At 43.7% G+C, this 27,281-nt stretch overlaps 1 protein-coding gene across 5 annotated transcripts in view; it reads left to right on the forward strand.

Annotated features, from left to right (window-relative positions):
* The window catches only part of LOC129821293 (low-density lipoprotein receptor-related protein 2-like), a 62,220-nt gene that overhangs the window by 13,334 nt on the left and 21,605 nt on the right, over positions 1-27,281 (forward strand). For all 5 annotated transcript variants that reach the window (XM_055878788.1, XM_055878789.1, XM_055878790.1 and 2 more), the window contains exons 7-36: positions 114-233; positions 353-481; positions 1,018-1,187; positions 8,818-9,041; positions 11,406-11,612; positions 11,762-11,964; positions 12,061-12,201; positions 12,381-12,584; positions 13,971-14,163; positions 15,000-15,125; positions 15,432-15,562; positions 15,861-15,998; positions 16,107-16,391; positions 16,583-16,822; positions 16,945-17,064; positions 17,562-17,678; positions 18,997-19,377; positions 19,671-19,685; positions 20,101-20,349; positions 21,237-21,448; positions 21,547-21,731; positions 21,842-22,070; positions 22,486-22,663; positions 22,880-23,008; positions 23,697-23,863; positions 23,958-24,101; positions 24,282-24,391; positions 24,721-24,898; positions 25,147-25,360; positions 26,945-27,184. In XM_055878788.1, coding sequence (XP_055734763.1) covers positions 114-233; positions 353-481; positions 1,018-1,187; positions 8,818-9,041; positions 11,406-11,612; positions 11,762-11,964; positions 12,061-12,201; positions 12,381-12,584; positions 13,971-14,163; positions 15,000-15,125; positions 15,432-15,562; positions 15,861-15,998; positions 16,107-16,391; positions 16,583-16,822; positions 16,945-17,064; positions 17,562-17,678; positions 18,997-19,377; positions 19,671-19,685; positions 20,101-20,349; positions 21,237-21,448; positions 21,547-21,731; positions 21,842-22,070; positions 22,486-22,663; positions 22,880-23,008; positions 23,697-23,863; positions 23,958-24,101; positions 24,282-24,391; positions 24,721-24,898; positions 25,147-25,360; positions 26,945-27,184 — 5,379 coding nt within the window. The remainder of the gene's footprint in view (positions 1-113; positions 234-352; positions 482-1,017; positions 1,188-8,817; positions 9,042-11,405; positions 11,613-11,761; positions 11,965-12,060; positions 12,202-12,380; positions 12,585-13,970; positions 14,164-14,999; positions 15,126-15,431; positions 15,563-15,860; positions 15,999-16,106; positions 16,392-16,582; positions 16,823-16,944; positions 17,065-17,561; positions 17,679-18,996; positions 19,378-19,670; positions 19,686-20,100; positions 20,350-21,236; positions 21,449-21,546; positions 21,732-21,841; positions 22,071-22,485; positions 22,664-22,879; positions 23,009-23,696; positions 23,864-23,957; positions 24,102-24,281; positions 24,392-24,720; positions 24,899-25,146; positions 25,361-26,944; positions 27,185-27,281) is intronic.

The following is a 27,281-nucleotide window of genomic DNA, read 5'->3' on the forward strand; positions in this document are numbered from 1 at the left end:
CACACACACACACACACACACACACACACACACACACACACACACACACACACACACACTAACCTTTATTTTGAAAAGTGCCATTGGGAGTAATGTGTGTCTGTGGTTGTCAGGTATCTGGAGGTGTGCCTCGCTGAGCTGTGAGCATCGCTGTCATGCGTCCCCCGAGGGAGGAACCTGCTCATGTCCTTCTGGATACATTGTCAACAATAACAACAGCCGCTCTTGTATCGGTGAATACTGATACATTCACTCATTGACATTGAACTGGAAACTCAGGCTACCGGAGGTAGAATATGGGATGTGTGCTTTTGACTCATTCAGTTTTTTATAATTTTGTTCTTGGGTGAAGACTTTGATGACTGTACGATGTGGGGCGTCTGCGATCAGCTCTGTGGAGACAGGATGGGAACCCATCGCTGCAGCTGTCGAGATGGCTATTTCCTAGAGCAGCACCGATACTGCAGAGCTAACATCTCAAGTGAGTGGCCATGGTTGAGCTTCAATATACTTCAACATATGAAACCCATTCTTCCGGGCCCAAAGCCTTCAGCCCCTCAGCCCAGCCTCCTATCTGCCAGCCCCTGCCAGCCTGCTCTGCTTTCTGGTGCATTGTTGCGCACCGAGTGTTGTTTTAGCCAGTCGTTTGCTTCTGTGGACCAGTGAATGACTATTGACCAAGAGACAGACTCCGTTGCCTTTGATCATGAGGCTAGCAGCAAGGAGATATTTTCTCTGTTAGTAATACAGATCAAATTATCTTGGCCATATGGGTTCCTAAAAATTACATAAAATGGATTAAATGAAAATAAAAAGGTTCTACCATAAATTTAGATTTGAATCAGGTGTCAAAGCTGACTGACTAAAATGTTTCGTTTTTTATTCACTACCTCTTCCACTCATGTGTAAAATCATTACTCATTATTTAGGTAAAGTCAAAAAATAAATGCTTCTAACCAGAGATTATGAAATGTCTGATATTGTTCTCTTACTGATTGCCCTGTCTACTGTCTGTAGCTGGAGTACCCTTGCTGATCTTCTCCAATGGCCGAGACCTGCTGATTGGTGACATCCATGGGCACAGCTCTCGCACCCTGGTCCATTCCCAGAACAGAGGCGTCGTTGTCGGGGTGGACTTCCACTTCCACCTCAATAGAGTCTTTTGGACAGATACTATTCAGAACAAGGTAATACTGGTCTTTGAATACTCAAATACTTCATCCAATCCCCATCATGAATGGTTTCCTCTGGCCCTGTGAAAGGAATCAGTGCATCGCTAGAATTACCTATACAGTAGACCATAGTTACAGTCCACAAGATAGAAAGACATTGTTTGAGGAAATCCTTGAGTTGTACAGGAACCTGCCCCCCCCTCAAAGGAGAGGGAATACTTTGATAGATCTCTTAATATACCACTACTGTTAATACTGTAGAAATGGCAGACCTAATGGCTCCAAAACTACTGGGTCATAATGAAGGAGAAGTAGAAAAATATCTAATCAGGAAAACTGATACTGTCTGATATACTTGTACAATGTTTACATAGCTCTGTGTACTTTTTTCAAACGTTCTTATTTTCAAAGTGATCGTGTAGTATTTGTTTTCACCATGTCCACCCTGTTATATGCATTCTTTGGCCAGCTCAAAGGGCTTTGTTCAGTCTCTTGGCTTCTGTATGGTTTGAACCCCAGCCATGAGGCTGAAAAGCAGGAACGTACCAGGAGCGGGGTATCTGTGTAGATCAGCTACCTCCATGGCAGAATGACAGCTGATTCAAAGTGGGGGGGGGGACCACAAACAGGGCATGTGAACAAACTGGGGAGGTTAAACTAGCAGGGTACTTCCACATCTTCAGTTTCTCTTTAAACAGGTCAGCTGAAAATCCAGCTTTTTAGATGTCTGGATCTCATTTCAAATGAGCCAGAGCTGTAAAGAGCACTATCCTTTCCTAGGTGCCAAGGCTTCAAGCCTGAGAAACTGGTGCCATCTTTGAATCAGTAGGGTAGAGGTTTCAGAATAATACCTGACCTGCACCACTCACCATTAGGCTACCTGCCGCTGCCAAATCAAATCAAATGTAATTGGTCACATACATGTGATTAGTGGCGGCATGTAGCCTAGTGGATAGAGCGTTGGCCCAGTAACCGAAAGGTTGCTAGATCGAATTCCCGAGCTGACAAGGTAAAAATCTGTCATTCTGCCCCTGAACAAGGCAGTTAACCCAATGTTCTAGGCCGTCATTGTGAATAAGAATTTGTTCTTAACTGAGTTAACTAGTTAAATAAAGATTAAATAAAAATTTGCAGAAGTTATTGCAGGTGTTGCAAAATGCTTGTGCTTCTAGCTCCAACAGTGCAGTAATATATTTTTATTTATTTCACCTTTATTTAACCAGGTAGGCCAGTTGAGAACAAGTTCCCATTTACAACTGCGACCTGGCCAAGATAAAGCAAAGCAGTGCGACACAAACAACACAGTTACACATGGGATAAACAAACGTACAGTCAATAACACAATAGAAAAATCTATATACAGTGTGTGCAAATGTAGTAAGATTAGGGAGGTAGGGCAATAAATAGGCCATATCAATCAATCAATCAAGTTTATTTTATATAGCCCTTCGTACATCAGCTAATGTCTCGAAGTGCTGTACAGAGACCCAGCCTAAAACCCCAAACAGCTAGAATGCAGGTGTAGAAGCACGGTGGCTAGGAAAAACTCCCTAGAAGGGCCAAAACCTAGGAAGAAACCTAGAGAGGAACCAGGCTATGAGGGGTGGCCAGTCCTCTTCTGGCTGTGCCGGGTGGAGATTATAACAGAACTATGCCAAGATGTTCAAAAATGTTCATAAGTGACAAGCATGGTCAAATAATAATCATGAATAATATTCAGTTGGCTTTTCATAGCCGATCATTAAGAGTTGAAAAACAACAGGTCTGGGACAGGTGGCGGTTCCATAACCACAGGCAGAACAGCAGCAAGGCCAGGCGGACTGGGGACAGCAAGGAGCCACCACGCCCGGCAGTCCCGACGTATGGTCCCAGGGCTCAGGTCCTCCGAGAGAAAGAAAGAGAGAAGGAGAAAATTAGAGAGAGCCAAGATTTTCAAAATGTTCATAAATGACAAGCATGGTCAAATAATAATCAGGAATAAATCTGTTGGCTTTTCATAGCCGATCATTAAGAGTTGAAAACAGCAGGTCTGTGACAGGTAGGGGTTCCGTAACCGCAGGCAGGACCGTTGAAACTGGAATAGAAGCAAGGCCAGGCGTACTGGGGGCAGCAGGGAGTCGTCATGCCCGGTAGTCCTGACGTATGGTCCTAGGGCTCAGGTTCTCAGAGAGAGAAAGAAAGAGAGAACGAGAGAATTAGAGAAAGCATACTTAAATTCACACAGGACACTGGATAAGACAGGAGAAGTACTCCAGGTATAACCAACTGACCCCAGCCCCCCGACACAAACTACTGCAGCATAAATACTGGAGGCTGAGACAGGAGCGGTCAGGAGACACTGTGGCCCCTTCCGAAGATACCCCCGGACAGGGCCAAATAGGAAGGATATAACCCCACCCACTTTGCCAAAGCACAGCCCCCGCACCACTGGAGGGATATCAACCACCAACTTATAATCCTGAGACAAGGCCGAGTATAGCCAACAAAGATCTCCACCACAGCACAAACCAAGGGGGGGCGCCAACCCAGACAGGAAGATCACGTCAGTAACTCAACCCACTCAAGTGACGCACCCCTCCCAGGGACGGCATGAAAGAGCACCAGTAAGCCAGTGACTCAGCCCCTGTAACAGGGTTAGAGGCAGAGAATCCCAGTGGAGAGAGGGGAACCGGCCAGGCAGAGACAGCAAGGGCGGTTCGTTGCTCCAGAGCCTTTCCGTTCACCTTCACACTCCTGGGCCAGACTACACTCAATCATATGACCTACTGAAGAGATAAGTCTTCAGTAAAGACTTAAAGGTTGAGACCGAGTCTGCGTCTCTCACATGGGTAGGCAGACTGTTCCATAAAAATGGAGATCTATAGGAGAAAGCCCTGCCTCCCGCTGTTTGCTTAGAAATTCTAGGGACAATTAGGAGGCCTGCATCTTGTGACCGTAGCGTACGTATTGGTATGTACGGCAGGACCAACTCGGAAAGATAGGTAGGAGCAAGCCCATGTAACGCTTTATAGGTTAACAGTAAAACCTTGAAATCAGCCCTTGCCTTAACAGGAAGCCAGTGTAGGGAAGCTAGCACTGGAGTAATATGATCAAATTTCTTGGTTCTAGTCAGGATTCTAGCAGCCGTATTTAGCATTTAACTGAAGTTTATTTAGTGCTTTATCCGGGTAGCCGGAAAGTAGAGCATTGCAGTAGTCTAACCTAGAAGTAACAAATGCATGGATTAATTTTTCTGCATCATTTTTGGACAGAACATTTCTGATTTTTGCAATGTTACGTAGATGGAAAAAAGCTGTCCTTGAAACAGTCTTGATATGTTCGTCAAAAGAGAGATCAGGGTCAAGAGTAACGCCGAGGTCCTTCACAGTTTTATTTGAGACGACTTTACAACCATCAAGATGAATTGTCAGATTTAACAGAAGATCTCTTTGTTTCTTGGGACCTAGAACAAGCATCTCTGTTTTGTCCGAGTTTAAAAGTAGAAAGTTTTCAGCCATCCACTTCCTTATGTCTGAAACACAGGCTTCTAGCGAGGGCAATTTTGGGGCTTCACCATGTTTCATTGAAATGTACAGCTGTGTGTCATCCGCATAGCAGTGAAAGTTAACATTATGTTTTCGAATAACATCCCCAAGAGGTAAAATATATAGTGAAAACAATAGTGGTCCTAAAACGGAACCTCGAGGAACACCGAAATGCACAGTTGATTTGTCAGAGGACAAACCATTCACAGAGACAAACTGATATCTTTCCGACAGGTAAGATCTAAACCAGGCCAGAACTGGTCCGTGTAGACCAATTTGGGTTTCCAGTCTCTCCAAAAGAATGTGGTGATCGATGGTGTCAAAGGCAGCACTAAGGTCTAGTAGCACGAGGACAGATGCAGAGCCTCGGTCTGACGCCACCAAAAGGTCATTTACCACCTTCACAAGTGCAGTCTCAGTGCTATGATGGGGTCTAAAACCAGACTGAAGCATTTCGTATACATTGTTTGTCTTCAGAGAGGCAGTGAGTTGCTGCGCAACAGCTTTTTCTAAAATTTTTGAGAGGAATGGAAGATTCGATATAGGCCGATAGTTTTTTATATTTTCCGGGTCAAGGTTTGGCTTTTTTAAGAGAGGCTTTATCACTGCCACTTTTAGTGAGTTTGGTACACATCCAGTGGATAGAGAGCTGTTTATTATGTTCAACATAGGAGGGCCAAGCACAGGAAGCAGCTCTTTCAGCAGTTTAGTAGGAATAGGATCCAGTATGCAGCTTCGCCATAGTGGCGAAATAATTACAATTTAGCAATTAACCTCACTAGGGTATGTGGGACACGTCGTCAACAGCCAGTGAAACTGCAGGGCACCAAATTCAAAACAACAGAAATCCCATAATTAAAATTCCTCAGACATACAAGTATTTTACACCATTTTAAAGATGCACTTGTTGTAAATCCAGCCACAGTGTCCGATTTCAAAAAGGCTTTACGACGAAAGCACACCAAACGATTATGTTAGGTCAGAGCCAAGTCAGCCATTTTTCCAGCCAAAGAGAGGAGTCACAAAAAGCAGAAATAGAGATACAATTAATTACTAACCTTTGATGATCTTCATCAGATGACACTCATAGGACTTCATGTTACACAATACATGTATGTTTTGTTCGGTAAAGTTCATATTCATATCCAAAAATCTGAGTTTACATTGGCGCGTTATGTTCAGTAGTTCCAAAACATCTGGTGATTTTGCAGAGAGCCACAATTTACAAAAATACTCATAATAAACATTGCTAAAAGATATAACTGTTATGCAACCGCTGTGCCAGATTAATGCAACCGCTGTGTCAGATTTCAAAAAAACTTTACGGAAAAAGCACACCATGCAATAATCTGAGTACAGCGCTCAGAGACCAAAACAACCCAAACAGATATCCGCCATGTTGTGTAGTCAACAGAAGTCAGAAATAGCATTATAATTATTCACTTACCTTTGATGATCGTCATCAGAATGCACTCCCAGGAATCCCAGTTCCACAATAAATGTTTGTTTTGTTCGATAATGTCCATCATTTATGTCCAAATATTATTCTGTTATACTCACAGACATAATTCAAACAGTTTTAGAAACTTCAGAGTGTTTTCTATCCAAATAAACGAATTATATGCATATTCTAGCTTTTATGGCTGAGTAGCAGGCAGTTTAATTTGGGCATGCTTTTCATCCAAAATTCCCAACGCTGCCCCCTACCCTAGTGAAGGTAAACACTAGAGTGATAGATGTGCAGAATATGAATCTGCAAGTAGAGATACTGGGGTGCAAAGGAACAAAAAAAATAACAATATGGGGATGAGGTAGTTGGGTGGGCTATTTACAGATGGGCTGTGTACAGGTGCAATGATCGGTAAGCTGCTCTGACAGCTGATGCTTAAAGTAAGTGAGGGAGATATGAGTCTCCACTTTCAATGATTTTTGCAATTCGTTCCAGTCATTGGCAGCAGAGAACTGGAAGGAAAGGCGGCCAAAGGAGGAGTTGGCTTTGGGGATGACCAGTGAAATATACCAGCTGGAGCATGTGCTACGGGTGGGTGCTGCTATGGTGACCAGTGATCTGAGATAAGGCGGGGCTTTACCGAGCAAAGATTTATAGATGACCTGGAGCCAGTGGGTTTGGCGACGAATATAAAGCGAGGGTCAGCCAACGAGAGCATACAGGTCGCAGTGGTGGGTATTATATGGGGCTTTGTTGACAAAACGGATGGCACTGTGATAGACTACATCCAATTTGCTGAGTAGAGTGTTGGAGGCTATTTTGTAAATTACATCGCCCAAGGATCGGTAGGATAGTCAGTTTTACGAGGGTATGTTTGGCAGCATGAGTGAAGGATGCTTTGTTGCGAAATAGGAAGCCGATTCTAGATTTAATTTTGGATTGGTAATGCTTAATAACGTGAGTCTGGAAGGAGAGTTTACAGTCTAACCAGACACCTAGGTATTTGTAGTTGTCCACATATTCTAAGTCAGAACCGTCCAGAGTAGTGAGGCAGGCGGGTGAGGGCAGCGATTGCATTTAGGAGCAGTTGGAGGCCATGGAAGGAGTGTTGTATGGCATTGAAGCTCGTCTGGAGGTTTGTTAACAAAGTGTCCAAAGAAGGGCCAGAAGTATACAGAATGGTGTCGTCAGAATGTTTGTTAACTTGGGCAGGGTAGGCAGGGTAGGATAGAAATAGGTCTGTAGCAGTTTGGATCTAGAGTGTCTCCCCCTTTGAAGAGGGGGATGACCGCGGCAGCTTTCCAATCTTTAGGGATCTCAGATGATACATAAGAGAGGTTGAACAGGCTAGTAATAGCCCGGCTGATTTGTAGGGGTGAAGGAGAAATGGGGGAGGTTTGGGCAAGTTGCTGTGGGGGGTGCAGAGCTGTTGACCTGGGTAGGAGTAGCCAGGTGGAAAGCGTGGCCAGCCGTAGAAAAATGCTTATTGAAATTCTCAATTATCGGCCTCCCGGGTGGCGCAGTGGTCTAAGGCACTGCATCGCAGGGGAGGGTTTGGCCGGCAAGGATATCCTTGTCTCATCGCTCACTAGCGACTCCTGTGGCGGGCCGGGTGCAGTGCACGCTGACCAGGTCGCTTCCCGGTTGGATGTGCATTGTGTCAAGAAGCAGTGTGGCTTGGTTGGGTTGTGTTTCGGAGGACGCATGGCTCTCGACCTTCGCCTCTCCTGAGTCCGTACGGGAGTTGCAGCGATGAGACAAGACTGTAATTACTACCAATTGGATACCACGTAATTGGGGTGAAAAAAGGGGTAAAATAAAATATATATTTTTTTTATTGATTATCGTAGATTTATCGGTGGTAACAGTGTTTCCTTGCCTCAGTGCAGTGGGCAGCTGGTAAAAAGTGCTCTTATTCTCCATGGACTTTAAAATACTTTTTGGAATTTGTGCTAGAGGATGCAAATTTCTGTTTGAAAAAGCTAGCCTTTGCTTTCCTAACTCACTGTGTATATTGGTTCCTAACTTCCCTGAAATATCTAACAACTAATATCTAACAAATTACACAATATATACCCAATACACACAAATCTAAGTAGGAATGAACTAAGACTATATACATATGGACGAGCGATGTCGGTATATACACCTTTTTTGGGGGTGTCTTGCTAATTGCCTATAATTTCCACCTTTTGTCTATTCCATTTGCACAACAGCATGTGAAATTTATTGTCAATCAGTGTTGCTTCCTAAGTGGACAGTTTGATTTCACAGAAGTGTGATTGACTTGGAGTTACATTGCATTGTTTAAGTGTTCCCTTTATTTTTTTGAGCAGTGTACATGCAAGATGAGTAATGCAAGATAATGTATGTAAACATTATTAAGTGAATGAGATATCGTAGAATAGTATAGAAAACAGTATATACATACGAGATGAGTAATGCCAGATATGCTACTAGAATGCTACTAAACAGACAAGATGGAAGTCAGACAAGCAACCAAAACCCAGCCTTAATAATAGTAATTTCCTTCTAATTTTATGGGTATTGTGGTGACATATCCCATCTCTGTTTCTCGGTATGTCTCTTTTTTTATATCTCCATGTCTTTCTGGAGCCATAACCACCAAAAAGGCTAATCTCTTAAAAACAATCATTTCTTTTGTGGGCAGGTTTTTTCGGTGAGTATGGACGGTTCCAATATGCAGGTGGTTTTAAATGTATCAGTTGACTACCCTGAGAACCTGGCCGTGGACTGGGTGAACAATAAACTGTATATGGTGGAAGCAAGCGTCAACCGGATTGACATGGTGGATTTTGACGGGACAAACCGGGTGACGCTGATCGCAGAGAATCTGGGAAACCCAAGAGGGCTGGCCGTGGACCCAACTGTGGGGTGAGTAAAGGGGACCTCCCCATCCTCCATCCCTCCATCCCTCTATCTCGCCGTCTCTCTCTCATGCTGCACCGGTAGGAAGTAATAAGGGTGAGAGGTTAGAAGATTGTCCTGGGGGATTAGTGAGCAGTATTAAAAGTGATGAGCCTCATTGTAATCCAATAGTACTGTTCGAGAGGGGAGACTGGGCCAAGTGGCTCCAGGTAAATTAGGAAGTGATAATAAATGTAGACACTTCTTCTACCTCGGTGGGATTTAGGGCTGGCCCACCTGTAGACCCAGAGACAAAGACGGTAGAGGAGTATCTGTTTCAGATTCAATTAAAAAAGGAAACCTGCTTTGTGTCTCTTTTTTGGTAGGCCTTTCCTGCAGTCAAATACCTAGTGGCCTCATGTGTGGAATGTTAGTAATATTTTTTGTAATTTCATAATTAATAAACATAATTCTTTTAAAGCCGCTGAAAATTCTGTGTTTCTATGTCCAGCAGTTTTGTTATATTTCACTTTTCTGTGATATACAGTTGAAGTCAGAAGTTTACGTACACTTTAGCCAAATACATTTAAACTCCGTTTTTCACAATTCCTAACATTTAATCCGAGTAAAAAGTCCCTGTCTTAGGTCAGTTATGATCACCACTTTATTTTAAGAATGTGAAATGTCAGAATAATAATAGAGAGAATTATTTATTTCAGCTTTTATTTCTTTCATCACATTCCCAGTGGGTCAGAAGTTTACATACACTCAATTAGTATTTGGTAGCATTGCCTTTAAATTGTTTAACTTGGGTTAAATGTTTTGGGTAGCCTTCCACAAGCTTCCCACAATAAGTTGGGCGAATTTTGGCCAATTCCTCATGACAGAGCTGGTGTAACTGAGTCAGGTTTGTAGGCCTCCTTGCTCGCACATGTTTTTTCAGTTCTGCCCACACATTTTCTATGGGATTGAGGTCAGGCTTTGTGATGACCACTTCAATACCTTGACTTTGTTGTCCAAATTTGGAAGTATGCTTGGGGTCATTGTTCATTTGGAAGACCCATTTGTGACCAAGCTTTAATTTCCTGACTGATGTCTTGAGATGTTGCTTCAATATATCCACATCATTTTCTTTTCCTCATGATGTCATCTCTTTTGTGAAGTGTACCAGTCCCTCCTGCAGCAAAGCACCCCTACAACATGATGCTGTCACCCCAGTGCTTCACGGTTGGGATGGTGTTTTTCGGCTTGCAAGACTCCCCCTTTTTCCTCCAAACATAACGATGGTCACTATGGCCAAACAGTTGTATTTTTGTTTCATCAGACCAGAGGACATTTCTCAAAAAACAAAAGTTGTGATCTTTGTGCCCATGTGCAGTGGCAAACCGTAGTCTGGCTTTTTTATGGCGGTTTTGGAGCAGTGGCTTCTTCCTTGCTGAGCAGCCTTTCAGGTTATGTTGATATAGGACTTGTTTTACTGTGGATATAGATACTTTTGTACCCGTTTCCTCCAGCATCTTCACAAGGTCCTTTGCTGTTTTTCTGGGATTGATTTGCACTTTTCGTACCAAAGTACGTTCATCTCTAGGAGACAGAATGCGTCTCCTTCCTGAGCAATATGACGGTTGCGTGGTCCCATGGTGTTTATACTTGCGCACTATTGAACAGATGAACGTGGTACCTTCAGGCATTTGGAAATTGCTCCCAAGGATGAACCAGACTTGTGGAGGTCTTCATTTTTTTCTGAAGTCTTGGATGATTTCTTTAGATTTTCCCTAGATGTCAAGCAAAGAGGCACTGAGTTTGAAGGTACACCTCCAATTGCCTCAAATTATGTCAATTAGCCTATCAGAAGCTTCTGAAGGCACAGTCAACTTAGTGTATGTAAACTTCTGACCCACTGGAATTGTGATACAGTGAATTAAATGTGAAATAATCTGTCTGTAAACAATTGTTGAAAAAATTACTTGTGTCATGCACAAAGTAAATGTTCTAACCGACTTGCCAAAACTATAGTTTGTTCACAAGAAATGTGTGGATTGGTTGAAAAACAAGTTTTGTAAACTTTTGCAAAGTGTATGTAAACTTCCGACTTCAACTATACATAAAGTGTAATAGTGGGATGCAAACTCAAAATGTAATAGATTTCAACTGTATATCTGACATGCTACAGGTGTCTTCTTTTTTAAGACCATAACCATGTGTGTGAGGTGTATAATTTTGTTTCAAAGTAGATTTGTTTAAGACTACCAGGTCGTTTTATGGCTAGATGGATGAATAACTTCGCTGCTTGAAATCCAGTTTACCAATGTCCTATATTACATCCAGTACATAGCAACCTACTGTACTGGTAACCTGTACCTAACTAAACCAAAATACATTTATTCACAGGTTCCTGTTCTTCTCAGACTGGGACTCTGTGAATGGAGAGCCAGGTTTGGAGCGGGCATACATGGATGGTACCAATCGCTATGGGATCATCAGGACTAAATTGGGCTGGCCAGCAGGGATCACACTGGATATTGATGCCAAGCGGGTCTACTGGGTTGATAGCCGCTACGACTATATTGAAACCACCACATATGATGGGCTTCATAGGTAAGCATACCAGATATTTTCCCTACGAAAGAGCTCAAATGAGATATTGTTTGGCCAAATGTCTGAAGACCATATGTAAGAACACAAAACAATGCAGATCTCTGTCAAAATGGGATGGATATAGCCTTGTTTTATAATCCCCCTTTCAGGAAAACAGTGGTTCATGGAGGTGCTGTGATTCCTCACCCCTTTGGCATCAGTATGTTTGAGCACATTGTGTATTTCACTGACTGGACCAAGATGGCCGTGATGAAAGCCAACAAGTTCAGTGACACTAACCCTCAGGTGGTCTACACTACATCTCAGACCCCACATGGAGTGCAAGTGGTACACCAACTAAGACAACCAAATGGTAAGCATGTCACTGCTATAAATACTCCACTGATCTGTCCCACCTCTGTATGTTCTGTCAGTGACTGAGCGTATGCGTGTTGTGTTGTGTTTACAGTGTCGAACCCTTGCGGGGCAGACAGGGGCGGCTGTGAGCAGATCTGTATTCTAAGCCACAGGTCAGACAACCAAGGGCTGGGCTACCGCTGCAGGTGTCGCATGGGCTACGACCTGCAGGCTGATGGCAAGAGATGTGTTGGTAAGGCCAACACACAAACCACGTTTAGCTTTTTCCCTATTTACGTTGGACTTTGTCCTGACACTTTACTGTCCTGTGTCCTTTATATGTGCTCTTTATACTGTGAGTGCCAATGTGGTGTGACATAGGATGTGTTATCTGGAGGTTTATGGTGGATGTCTTCTTCTCTCTCTCTCCAGTGGTGCGGCAGTTCCTGCTCTTCTCCAGCCAGCTGGCTGTCCGAGGCATCCCCTTCAACCTGTCCTCTCAGGAGGATGTTATCCTCCCTATCACTGGAACACCCTCCTATTTCGTTGGGGTGGACTTCAGCGCAGAAGACAATGCTATCTTCTTCTCAGACACGGCTAAAGACATCATCTACAAACAGAAAGTGGACGGCACCGGTGAGAGCATCCTACATTTTATTTGGTTGGATTGATGACTCGATGTATGTAGAATTAAATAGTGAAATATTTATGTTAAATATTGTTTTATTGCTGAGTTTGTAGTTCATAATCACTGAGTGTTTTTTTCTCCATTTATTAGAATGTGAAGAAATACTTTTCATTTACTATCATGGAAATATTTTTTTATATATATATTTTTTAACCATATTTACAACCCTACATAATATCCTTTCAAGCAGAGAGCTCAAGCATGTGATCCAGCCGAGCTTATACCACGTCAGTTAGAGGAGTGCCTTATGGAGCCGGGCAGTGCAATGGGGGAGGGAGGGAAGGAAGAAGGGAGGTAGAGGTAGAGAGGGAGGTAGGGAGTGGACAGGAGCATGGACAGCATTGAAACTATCACGTAACAGCTCAAAATCAGGCTCCAGAATGTGATAAAACAAACACTGAGCACATAATTACTAAAAGATGTAGAAGCTTCGATATTTGAAGAGTTTATTTCCAAAACGCTATAGCCACCAATTTTTCACATTTGTGTTTATTCATCAGAAATTATTGCTTATGGGTACCTTCATGTGTTTGTAAGATTTTTTGATTTTTTTCTAAACACTATATATCCATTGTTCAGCTGGAATGGAAAGTTTATATCCTGTACATTTGACTGTGCTATGTGTTTGTCTCTCCAAGCCGTTTTAAGATGAATGTACTTACTTAAGTCGCTCTGGATTAGACCATCTACATGACTAAAATGTCAATTTCTAAAGTTTTACATGCAGATCTCATATTACTTAATTGAAAAATATTGTATCATTTGTATATTTCTTTATAAAAAATATAGTTTTCGTTACATTTGACTGTGTAAAACCTAGCAGTACTACTTATTTCTCTGAACGAGGCGGATATATAGCATTTAGCAAAAAAACATGATTATTTGTCTCTCTGAAATGAAACCATCAATTGATAGATTTTAAACAAATACATGTCTGTCATTGAACAACACCATGCCATGATTAGATAGTGTAAAAATACACAAATCTCTTTCATAATTTCTTTAAACAATAAAAGCTAATTCACCAACATTTCTGAAAATGTATATATAGCATTTTGGAATTAAACTAAATTTATCTTCCAATTTACGACTCAATAGCCCTGTAAAATAAGTTACTTATGTGATAAATCCATGAAGAAAGGCATTTCAGGATAAAATGAAACCACAAACTGCTCTGATCAGTGTTTGTTGTTCTTGCAACATAGGGTTGACCAGCCCTAGTTTTCTCTGTCAGGTCTACATAGGTCAAATGCAAGCTGACAGTCTATTTACTTAAATGTGTTCCTCTTTCATCTCTGTACTAAATGGCTGTGTCACCGCTTTGATCTGCACAGGCAGAGAGGTGCTAGCTGCCAATAGAGTGGACGGCGTGGAGGACTTGGCTTACGACTGGATTTCAAAGAACCTCTACTGGACAGACCCGCGCTACAGGAGTATTTCAGTCATGAAGCTGGCCGATCAGTCCAGGAGAGCCATCATACGCAACCTGAACAACCCAAGGTCCATCGTGGTGCACCCTGTGATTGGGTAAATACAGCTGGGCTGGGATTAAGGAGGAGGGGTCAGGGAGAGAGGTTTGGTTCCACTTCCAGCCTGACTGTGGCAACAAAAATGAGAGAGGGAGGGATATATAGCAGATATGATAGGGTTCTGTACCTTGTTGATGCATGAAGATTGTTGACTTTACCGAGTAATGCATGCTTTTTACAGAATAATATCCTAATTGAAATGTTTGATTCTATTCAATTCATTAATATAAATGATAATGAGATTATATTTACTTTAGATTAATTTAAAGCACCATAGGAAGTCAAAAGGAAACAAAGATAGTGTGAGAAATCGGTCAAGTAGGCGAAATATTCCTGGACAAGCACAATTTAGTGAGGGCATTAGCCAGAACCAGCAGGTCTCAGAGGCCCATGTTTTCATCCTGGATCCCTGCCAATTAAGAACATGAAAAAGCATTAGCAAACTGAGCACTTATGTCTAGTCACACCTAGCATAATGCGAGAGGTACCGGCTCATTCATAGATTGTTCACACTTTAAACCCCAAACCTGATAAAAGCAGTCTTTATTTAGTGCTCGTGGGACTTTTCCAATAGCTACAAAATCATAAGGCCTCTAGGTCCAATAGCCTAGATTAGTGATGCAGGAAGGCCAGTATTGTAGTGGACACTAAGATCTTAGCTTAAATGGAAAAACTCTGTGGCGCTCTCAAATAAACTGTCTATAGTTCTCAGTTCATAGAAGATTTTGAAGTGGTCCTAAAGCCAGAGTCTACTTCGGTTGAGGTGAAACAGACACTATAATATTGTCCCATATAAGTGTGAGTGTTGGTTAATGTGTATGTTTTATTTGGCAGGTATATTTTCTGGACCGACTGGTATCGTCCAGCGAAGATTATGAGGGCCTGGTGTGATGGGTCACATGCCCTGTCGATTGTTAACACTACTCTTGGCTGGCCCAACGGCCTGGCTATCGACTGGAGGTGAGCCAGAGGTCTCAGAGGAATGGCCTCAAAATACGACATTCTTCCTCTTCCAGTAAAACTCGGTCAAGAAAACAGATAGCAATTTAATGAATAACAAATTAGATCCTTAGGATTGACTTTGTCACTACATTGCAACATTGTGCGATAATGTGTGATAAGTTGACGTCGTGTTTTTGTTCACCCATCTAAGATCCCATTAAGCGTCTTATCAGAAGGATCTTCACTAATCCTCCTCCTGACAATATGTTTGTGCAACAGTGTTTAATAATGTCTGACTGTTCCACTGGTCCTGTCTCCCCCCAGCTCCATGCGCCTGTACTGGGTGGATGCCTTCTTTGATAAGATCGAGCACAGCACCTTTGATGGACGGAACAGGCTGTCTCTGGACCGCATCACTCAGATCTCACATCCTTTTGGTCTCACCATCTTTGGAGGTGACTAAATCTTCAAATTTCTCATGAATTCAATTTGCATAGGGAACGGTATGCATCACTATTCCATCAATTGTAGGTAACGCTACCTTGTTATTGTATAAACGCTTTCACCGTTAAAATGTCATTGCTACTTGTCAAACATGCTCGATTAATGATCATTAGAATTGGCAATTACCGTGTCATCTCAAACATTAGTTCACTGGTGATGAGAGACAGAATAGCTAATGTCGTAGGTCGTGCCCTGATATTCTCAACGCTGGGTCTCACTTTCATGAGCATTCCTGCTCGGCCCATCCAGGTTATGCATATTTCACTGACTGGCGCCTGGGTGGGATCGTGCGTGTGCGCAAGACTGACGGGGGAGAGATGGTCATCATCAGGAGGGGAATCAGCCACATCATGCACGTCAAATCTTTCAACTCCGACTCCCAGACCGGTGAGCACCTCTTTCATTGCTTTCCCTGCTTGCAGTGTTTAAGTTATGGAGGATAGCTATGTGGCCATCACTGTACTCATTAATGATATCCTTTGCTACCCCTCTCAGGTTCCAACTTCTGCAATAGGATTACTAACCCTAATGGAGACTGCAGTCATTTCTGCTTCCCGGCGCCGGACTCCCAGAGGGTGTGTGGCTGTCCGTATGGCTTGAAGCTGGCGCCCAACCAGCAGACGTGTGTAGAGGACCCTTCCAACGAGCCCCCCACGCTGCAGTGTGGTGCCAACTCCTTCTCCTGCACCAACGGAAAATGTGTCCCTCAGAACTACAGATGCGACGGTGTTGACGATTGCCATGACAACAGTGATGAGGCCAACTGTGGAAGAGCTCATAGTAATTGATTATGTTCTGTTTCAATGGCGTATACTAACTGTTAGTATGTCACTCGAGGCACTTTATTGGGGCATTAGTAATCATGTTTAACATACTTATACATAGATGTAAGTATACTTTAAATTGCTTGTTACAGTGTTAGCAAGAAGCAAAACATTTATGTTTCATTAATCCTTCCTGTTCTCTCTCAGACACCACCTGCTCACCCAGGGCGTTCACCTGTGCCAACCAGCAATGTGTGCCCAGTGGTTGGCACTGCGACGGGCACAACGACTGCTTCGACAGCAGTGATGAGCGGGACTGCCCCACCCAGAACCCTGGCCCCTGCCCGGCCAACCAGTTCACCTGTGCCAACCACCGCTGCATCCCACACACCTGGGTGTGTGACACAGACAACGACTGTGGGGACAGCTCCGACGAGGCCAACTGCAGTGAGTCTCCTAGTCAAGGATCACTTTTATTTCTACACATTTACTGTAGGAGTAATTCCTCTGTTGTTGAGTGTCTTTTTGGGATCTAACTGTTAGCTTCATTGGTCTCTCTGTGTTGGCAGACCTCAGTGGTACATGCCACCCGGAACAGTTCCAGTGCCCAGACCACCGCTGTATAGGCCCCAGCTATGTGTGTGACGGTGACAGAGACTGTATGGATGGGGCTGATGAACAGGGCTGCAGTGAGTGTCTCTGTATACCTCTCAACACTGTACTGTATTTAGGAACTAACACAGCTAGAAAGCACCAACAACAAGTGGCACATCATTTCAAGTCAACTGAATCAAAACACGCATTTGATATTGCCTCTTATGCCATTGATCTCATTCCATGTGTAACCGATGTGAAATGGCTAGCTAGTTAGCGGTGGTGCGCGCTAATAGCGTTTCAATCGGTGACGTCACTCGCTTTGAGACCTTGAAGTAGTGGTTCCCCTTGCTCTGCAAGGGCCGCAGCTTTTGTGGAGCGATGGGTAACGATGCTTCGTGGGTGACTGTTGATGTGTGCAGAGGGTCCCTGGTTCGTGCCCGGGTCGGGGCGAGGGGACGGACTAAAGTTAAGCTGTTACACATGTGTATTATACAGTACTCACAATGACTTTGCATGTTCTGAACCGCATGCTCCATCCACACTGTTTGCAATATCTCAGCCTAAGCACACTATGCTGTTGTTTTTTCAGTTTACAACTGCACTCTCTATGAGTTCAAGTGTTCCAATGGACATCAGTGTATCAACTCCTACTATCGCTGTGATGGGGTCTTTGACTGTAGTGATCGCTCAGATGAGTCTGGCTGTCGTAAGTATTCAACCTCTTTGTTTTGGGTCACAAGAAAATACACTGAACAAAAATATAAACGCACCATGGAAAGGGTTGGTCCCATGTTTTATGAGTTACAATAAAAGATCCCAGACATTTTCCATACGCACAAAAAGCTTATTTCTCTCCAATTTTTGTGCACAAATTTGTTTACATCCCTATTGGCGAGCATTTCTCCTGCCAAGACAATCAATCCACCTGACAGGTGTGGCATATCAATAAGCGGATTAAACAGCATGATCATTACACAGGTGCACCTTGTGCTGGGGACAATAAAAGGCCACTCTGAAAGGTGCAGTTTTGTCATACAATACAATGCCACAGATGTCTCAAGTTTTGTGTGTGCAATTGGCATGCTGACTGTAGGAATGTCCACCAGAGCTGTTGCCAAAGAATTTAATGTTAATTTATCTACCATAAGCCGCCTCCAACGTCATTTTAGAGAATTTGGCAGTACGTCCAACCGGCCTCACAACTGCAGACCACGTGTAACCGCGCCAGCCCAGGACCTACACATCCGGCTTCTTCACCTGCGGGATCGTCTGAGACCAGCCACCCGGCAGCTGATGAAACTGAGGAGTATTTCTGTCTGTAAAAAAGCCCTTTTGTGGGGAAAAACTCATTCTGATTGGCTAAGCCTGGCTTCCCAGTGGGTGTGCCTGGCTCCCAAGTGGGTGGGCAAATGCCCTCCCAGGCTCACCCATGGCTGTGCCCCTTCCCAGTCATGTGAAATCTGTAGATTAGGGCCCAATGAATTTATTTCAATTGACTGATTTCCTTATATGAACTGTAACTGTATCGTTGACATTTTTGCATGTTGCATTTATATTTTTGTTCAGTATAGGATGACCAGTTTATGTATTTTTTTTCTTGCCTTTCTCACTGCTTTCAGACGATCGCGAGCCCTTAACAGGTAGAAACAACCTCAATCATTGGTAAAACCTCACGCTTTTATCTGTCATTCATCCCAAACCTGCCATCCACACTAACCCTCTGAATATGGGATGTTGCAAAAACAAAATGAGTCGTTTAAAATGTTTCAGAAATGGTGTGTTTTAATACAGAGTACAGATTCAATGGCTGTCGTAAGTATACAACCTCGTTGTTTTGAGTCACAATAAAATGTAATGATCAGTTGCTATGCAGAGTTGATCGACCAACTGGTCCTGGAGCACAGCAGTTTGACCAATACTCTTAATGAGGTGACGTCATCACAGAGGTTCTGTTGTGGCTTCCTCCTGAGCTTCAGCCACACTTCACGACACTGTCTGACCTTGCCTTCTCCTGCTGTGCCCAGCCACCAGACCCCCAGGGATGTGCCACCATGAGAGTGAGTTCCAGTGCCAGTCAGACGGCAGCTGTATCCCCTCTACCTGGGAGTGTGACGGTCACCCGGACTGTGAGGACGGCTCAGACGAGCACCACGTCTGCCCCCCCCGCACCTGCCCCACCTCCCTGTTCCGCTGTGACAACGGCAACTGTGTGTACCGCAGGTGGCTCTGCGACGGGGACAACGACTGTAGGGACATGAGTGACGAGAGAGACTGCCCCACGCCACCTTTCCGCTGCCCCAGCTGGCAGTGGCAGTGCCCGGGCCACAGTGTGTGTGTCAACATCAGCAGGGTGTGTGACAACAACCCTGACTGTCCCAATGGTGCGGACGAGTCCCCGCTCTGCAGTAAGTCACCATCTCTGCTTCTCTGCTTTTTGGGCCAGCATTCTAATAGTGTCGTTACGAAAGTCACTCTTTGTACATTTTCTTTTTGTCATTTTCTAGGTTCACTGGTCACTTGAAATCTAGACACATTTTTCACAGCATTCCCGGTCACAACCAATAGAGTGTTTTAATGTTTGTGAGGAATTTTTGTTATGCTTGGAATCTTTGTTCAAATCATGCATGTGTTGATTTGATCTGTAATAACTTAAAAGTGATCTATGATTTTCCTTTCCTGCCGTCCTCACTGCTTTCAGACGAGCCCTTGCCAGGTAGGAACAACCTCAATCATTGGTTAAACCTCACGTGTGTAGCTTTGATTCATCCCAAACCTGCTATCCACACTAACCCTCTGAATATGGGTATAGTGTTGCAAAACACAATTGGAGGATAGAATTAAATGATTGTCTGTAGTTACAAATGTAGAAAATGTGTTTCAAAATGTAACATTTTTATAATTTGATACAAAATAGAAAGTCTATAGATATTTTCTGAGGTGCTGTGTTGATGCTCTATTTGCAGCACTGTGATTCGTTGAGCAGCTAGCTATAGTAGATGCATTGCCTTCATACATTTGATTAATTTATCCACATTGCTTGTTACGTATGTTACCAAGGTGTTTCATTTTCTTACCGTCTGTTTTTAAGAATGACAGCTATTGACACACTCCTCTTTTTACCCTCCTAGATCAGGAGAGCTGCACAGACAACAACGCTGGTTGTACCCACGGCTGCATCCAGGATCCGTTTGGGGCCCAGTGCACATGTCCCCTGGGTTACCAGCTGAGTAATGACTGGAAGACGTGTGATGACCTGAATGAGTGTAACCCCCCTGGGCTGTGTAGTCAGCACTGCTTCAACGAGAGAGGCTCCTTCCGCTGTCACTGCTCAGATGGATACACTCTGGAGGCTGACCAACACACATGCAAGGTCTCAGGTAAGGAGCAAGACGGTTTGTGTGTGTGTGTGTTGTGTTGTGTTGTGTGTGTGTGTGTGTGTGTGTGTGTGTGTGTGTGTGTGTGTGTGTGTGTGTGTGTGTGTGTGTGTGTGTGTGTGTGTGTGTGTGTGTGTGTGTGTGTGTGTGTGTGTGTGTGTGTGTGTGTGTGTGTGGTTAACCGTAGAGTATTTGAAGGGAATTTGCATCTGCCACACTATAATCTTAAGCTCTTATAAACTTTTACTCACTTACATTTGGATACAAAGGCATTTTATTTCACCAATCCATTTGGTCCACAACATACTCAATTATGTTTCCTCTAAACATAGTTGGCCTAATTTCTAAATATGAGACACATCTTCCGTCTGTGGATAAAGTCCAGTCTTCCAGATGACAGACAGAGATACAGTACATTTGATTGGCCCAAACAGACCGTCTAAATAAACCGTCTTCCAGTGGCTGGACAGGATAGGACAGGAATGATCTAAATGGAGCCGGTATTTGGTCTCAGACCACCGGGCGGACAGACTCACTCTTCTCCATTCTCTTCCCATTCTGCTCTGATTTCCCCAGATAAGACGAATAACATATATGCCACTCACTGACTCTCTCTTTAGGTAATTAGGACATAATCAGCAACAAATGGCTTGTTTATGAGTAGTGCACCTGACATGAGCCCATCACAGATATCCTGCTAAAAAGCCCTGTAATTCAATTCGCCATTATTCTCAACAAAGCTGCATTGATCCCATGCTGTGGATATCTGAGTAACTCTGTCTATCGTGTTTTGAAGTTTGGGAAGTCCTCTGTAGAATGTTCTATAGCTGATGAGTAGTCTTATTTGAATTAGAAGGCACGGGTGTGAAGAGGATGGTTTCTGTTCACAGGTTCACGTGAGGCTTTCCTGTTAGTTGCCAGCCGAAATCAGATTGTGTCCGACGACATAACCACTCAGCCCAATGTGGTCCGCTCGCTGGTCCGGGATGGGCGAAATATCGTGGCACTGGACTTTGACTCAGTGACTGACCGTGTGTACTGGTCTGACACCAGCCAGGACAGAATATGGAGCGCTCACAAAAATGGCTCTGACAGGGCCGTGGTGAGTACTGATTACTGCTTGTCCTTCCATTTCTCACAAACATTCTCTACTCAGGGTAATGACCTCCAATCACTTAAACCTGTGTTTTGATTTGACAGGTTTTTGACAGTGGAGTGACAGTGACAGAGAGTCTGGCAGTGGACTGGGTGGGCAGGAACCTCTACTGGACTGACTATGTTCTGGAGACCATCGAGGTGTCCAAACTGGACGGCACCCACAGGACTGTGTTGGTCAGTGAGAACGTGACCAATCCCAGAGCCCTGGTGCTGGACCCAAGGGACAGGTGAGGCTCATCTACAGTGGACATACATACTGGCAGAGAAGAGGACACATTTGAATTACAATAATACAAATGTAATTGACTGTAACTATAACAGTTGATCTATTGTGCAGTGCTCACCTCATGTTCTGGACAGACTGGGGGAGGAACCCTCGCATTGAGAAGGCCAGCATGGATGGGAAGATGAGGACAACCATCATAAGCAACAAACTGTACTGGCCCAATGGGCTAACCATTGACTATCCCAACAATCTGCTCTACTTCGCTGATGCCTACCTGGATTTTATTGACTACTGTGATTACAATGGCAACAACAGGAAACAAGTTCTGGCCAGCGATTTGGTGAGGATACATGGCATTTTCTATCGATTTTTATTTACATTTATATAATTGATATCAGGGGCGAAACTTTGGTTTTAGAAGTGGGGGGACATATATTTTTTAAATGTTATTATTTATATTTTTATCCAAACAGCCTACCTGACCGCTCAGAGGCGTAGGCATGGTCATAAAGCACACCATTTTATCATATTATATCACATTCCAATGATAAAACTGGGTGGGACAAAAATGCAATTTCATAATGTGGAGGGGAGACATGTCCCCCGTCCCTAGTCAAAGTTGCGCCCCTGATTGACATAGATTAAACTAGGAAAACATTAGCATTGCATACAGAACATAATTTACCGATTTACCATCTGTGTGGAATAATATCAATAAAATGCACTTCTTGTCTTTTGCTGCTCTCAATTAAAAGGTACTGCAACATCCCCACGCAATTACCATTTTTGAGGATTTTGTGTATTGGACCGACAGATACATCAACCGTGTGATCCGAGCCCATAAGTGGCACGGGGAGAACCAGACAGTGATGCTCTACAACCTCCCTCAGCCCATGGGCCTGGTGGCGGTACACCCGGCCAGGCAGCCTGCAGGTAGGACAGGGACTCACCACTGATCAATAACATTCTAGGACATATGGTAGGCCAATTAAAAATACATCTTAGACATGATGATATCGTAAGCTAGTATTGGCACCGTACACTATTGCCATTGTATTTTAAATGACATTTCTGAATAAACAAAGAGGATACTGAACACTGTTGATTTTTGTCTTGTTTGCGTGTGTGTGTTATTGGATCTGTGTGCAGGTGAAAACCACTGCTTGAGGAGGCTCTGTACTCATATCTGCCTGCTCTCGGCCATTGGGCCCAGCTATTACTCCTGCGCCTGTCCCTCAGGCTGGACCCTGACTGCAGACAATTTCACCTGTGCCAGAGGTAGGCTCCATGCCAACCTGAGGGAAACACTCATCACACATTTTCATTAAAAAGGATGTGAGGTCAGATGGAACACATAGATTGTAATTCTCATAACGCATAGTATTTATTCATGGTGTAGGTATTGGTACGAATGCTTAAAACCTACAAACAGAGAGCTGCTGTTTTGCAAACATATTTATTTGGGCATATCCAGCTCTGTCGGTAAAAGAAGAAATCTAGAATGCCGGACTCATATTTTAGAGGCAAAGGACTTGTCAACAGTATCTCATTTAAATTCTGTTGTAAAATCCCTTTCCAGAGGTAAATATTGAGGATCATTAAAGTGTGACTAGGGTTTCAATAAGACAAGGGACCTTTAATGTGAAGTCTAGAGGGTCGTGTTTAGGTCAACAGCGTAACCCATCTCAGGGCTTGAGCTTTTTCTAGCCATGCAGAACGCATTCACCCCTGAGAGGTGAAGATTACCCAAGAACAAAAATGCCCCCGAGCTATCTATTGATTCTAATCTCTGATGACAAAGCAAATCATACTGTGGAATAAGCTTACACCAGACCATCTGAACCCCCTCCTCTTTCAACCTTCTTTCAACATACCTGTTTTGAAAAACGAAATCAGTGCCCAATAGGCTATATGTCCATTCGGAGCCACCATGTTTTTGGTGATGAATACTTGTGTTTTCCTGCAGTTGAGGATCCTTTCTTGGTGGTGGTGAGAGACAGTGTCATCTACGGCATGTCCTTGAACCCGGACGACAAGAGCAACGATGCCATGGTCCCAGTTGCTGGACTTCAGAATGGATACGATGTGGACTTTGACGACATTGAGCGGACCATCTATTGGGTAGAGCACCCGGTAGGTGTTAGCACTGTCCACACAAACAGAGACCTGAAGTGAGACTACTCTACTGTCCCTAGGCTCTGACCAGCCCGTCCCTTCTCCTCTGTAGGGTGAGATCCACAGAGTGAAGTCGGACGGTACCAACAGGACAGAGTTTGCCCCGGCAGCCATCCTGGGTTCCCCTGTGGGCCTGGCCCTGGACTGGATGACCGAGAACCTGTACTACACCAACCCAGCCACCCAGTCTATTGAGGTGAGCTGAAACATCCCCCGTCTCTGTGCTCCTGTATATAATAACAATTAAGTTATTTCTGAAAATGAGTGGTACACTACTGACAGTGAACATCGTATTTAGAAAATAAAGTAGTTCTCTTAGTTGGTTTCCCTCTGTCAGGGGTACATCTGATCTGTGCGTGTGTGTGTGTTTTGTCAGGTTTTGAGGCTGAGCGGGGAGGTGCAGTACAGAAAGACTCTAATCACCAATAATGGCTCCCCGACTGGCGCAGGCTCTCCGGTTGGCATTGCTGTGGACCCGGCACGTGGGTAAGCCCCATTTAACACTGCTCTGGCTCATCCCCACAGTCACTCACCCCCTTCAGCCTGCCTGCCTGAATGCCATCTGCTCCACCCTCAGAGAGGGACCCAGCACTGTTACTGTACACAACACAACACTACACACTCCAACAAGCAAAAAGTGTACATATCAACTATTCACTGTCAGCATATCAAATGTGTATTGGCATGATTAAGACATATCGATTTCTTCTCTCAATCTCACACGTGGACTTTGATTGAATCTGTTGTAGATGTTCTCATATGAGATGATGGAGATGCTGAGGGGCTGTATTCATAGCGGTGTCTCTCTCTGTTAGGAAACTGTACTGGACAGACCAGGGCACAGAGAGTGGCATTCCTGCTAAGGTGGCGGCTGCAGACATGGACGGCTCCAACCCTGTCACCCTGTTCACCAACAACCTGGATCATGTGGAGTTCATCACCGTGGACATACGAGAGAACAAGCTGTACTGGGCTGTCACAGGCACCGGAATGGTGGGTCATCATCTCTCCCTCATCCACTATGCCTGCGTCTCAATTGCCACCCTATATAGTTCACTACTTTTGACCAGGGCCCATAGTGCACTATATAGCGAATAGGGTGCTCTATGGTCCCTATGATTCAAATGTGGCTGATTCTAACAAAATACCCTCAAGTAGTCCAACTCATTGCTTATTATACATATATTTTACACGTTAAATCTGGTATTAAGGGCAGTCATGATGTTATTAAAACCCCACAGATTGAGCGTGGCGACCCAGACGGGACCAATCGCATCACAATAGTGACAGGCTTGTCCCATCCCTGGGGCGTTGCTGTTCATGAGCGCTTCCTGTACTTCACCGACCGGGACTTTGAGGTGATAGAGCGAGTGGACAAGGCCACCGGGGCTAACAAGGTGGTGCTGCGGGACAACGTGTCTGGACTGAGAGTACTGAAGGTACACTACAGGGAGAGTGAGTATCTGAGGGACCTTATGGTACAGCCAAACAAATATGAACCCCACACCATTGATTGAGACCGAAAGGTTTGTTTATTAAGATACATGAACTTGTTGGAAGCATCAAGATTACCAGTGCACTGGAGTTTTTTAATGTATTTTGTTGAGTGTTCAATCAGTATGCATACATACATATGTTGGCTGTTGTGCTTTTTTTGGTAAAGATATAGCATTGCTGAATTATGGCATTGCTTTGGTCTTTTTGATAGCTGTTAGATAATTATGTGGGAGATGGAGGGGAGCACTAGATGGCCAGTTACTCTTCCCTTACAAGGAACACTGGGCATTGTGTATGGAACAAGCAGTGTCCGTTTGTCTCCTAAAACAGAGCGGACAAAGCAAAACAAAATTGATTCTGTGCAAGTTCCCATAACATTTGTTAGGTCGTGGCAAATGTTGTGCAGATGATTCTACATTTTTTCTTTCACGCTGCAAAAAAACATTCACCTGATGTTAGAAAAATGTTCCCAGAACTCATTTAGCCTGTTCTTTAAAGGTTCCCAGAATGTTTTATTAGGTTGTGGGAACAGTCTGGTGGGAACTGAGCATATTTTGTGTTCTGGGAACCTATCTCTTCTAATGTACCCACTCTGTTCCCACAACCTAATTAAACATTCTGGAAACCTTTAAAGAACTCAGAAAGCCTGTTTTGTTACCATTCTTACAACATCAAAGGAATGTGTTGTTCACCCTGATACAAACATTATCTGAATATCACCACAACTGGACAGTTGAAGTGTTTTGGGAACCTTTTGTCATATCCCCACTATGTTCCCACAACCTAAATAAATGTTATAGGAACGTATAAAGAACATAAAAAGATGTTCTGGGAATGTTCTTGCAACATTAGGTAAATGTTTTTTTGTACCCTAAAAGAAACATTGTATAAACGTCAGCACGACTGGACAGCTTTTGTGTTATGAGAACATTTACTGCAACTTAGCAAATGTGCAGGGAACTTTCACAGAACCAAAACATTACTGGAACATAATTACATTTGAGGAATGTTCTGTCGTGTTGGTTACAGACGTTGTGCACAACATTCTAGTGGATGTTAGGAGAACATTCCAAGGGTATTTCATTTGGAAAATGTGTTGAAGAAAATAAAGATTTTGTTATCAAAAACAGTATTTGAATGTTTTTGGAATGTTATCATCCTAATGTTAGATACAACTCTTAACTTAATCTTAATGGGAATCTAAGCTAATGTTCTGGGAATGTTCCCGGTTTGCTGGGGATACTGTAAGTGACATGGTTTCTGGGAATAGATCAAGCCTTGAGCCTGATTTGGCAACGATGTATCGAAATGGTGTTTGCACCAGTTTCTTCCAGTGACGGCTCAGAAATGAGGCACAAGTTCTCAGTTCCAGGATGGTAATTTGTAACATAGTTTAGTCTAATTTTGAAAAGTTCCTGACTACCCTTGTTGTCCTTGACCTAGAACTTTTAGAAATGTTAATGAATTTGTAGTTCTATTTGTGCAGACTCCTGTTTTATATGAATGCCATGTTCTAATCCACCATGTGGTCTGCCTCTGCAGTCTCGGCTGGTACCTCCAACGGTTGCAGCAACAACATTGGTGCGTGTGAGCACCTGTGTCTCCCGCGGCCCGGAAGCCTGTATACCTGTGCCTGTGCTACTGGCTTCAAGCTCAGCGTTGACAACAGGACCTGTGCTCCATACCAGTCCTACGTGGTCATCTCCATGCTGTCTGCCCTCAAAGGCTTCAGTCTGGAGGGGGCTGACCACTCTGAGGCCATGGTGCCAGTGGCTGGGAGAGGTGGGTGTTGTTCAGATGTAAATGTGTTGTTCAGCCTTTTCATTAGTGGAGGAAAAACAACACCACATCAATGCCCTTGTTTATGGTTAACCTCTCT

This window comes from Salvelinus fontinalis, chromosome 23, assembly GCF_029448725.1.
Source record: "Salvelinus fontinalis isolate EN_2023a chromosome 23, ASM2944872v1, whole genome shotgun sequence".
NCBI classification, from domain to species: domain Eukaryota; kingdom Metazoa; phylum Chordata; class Actinopteri; order Salmoniformes; family Salmonidae; genus Salvelinus; species Salvelinus fontinalis.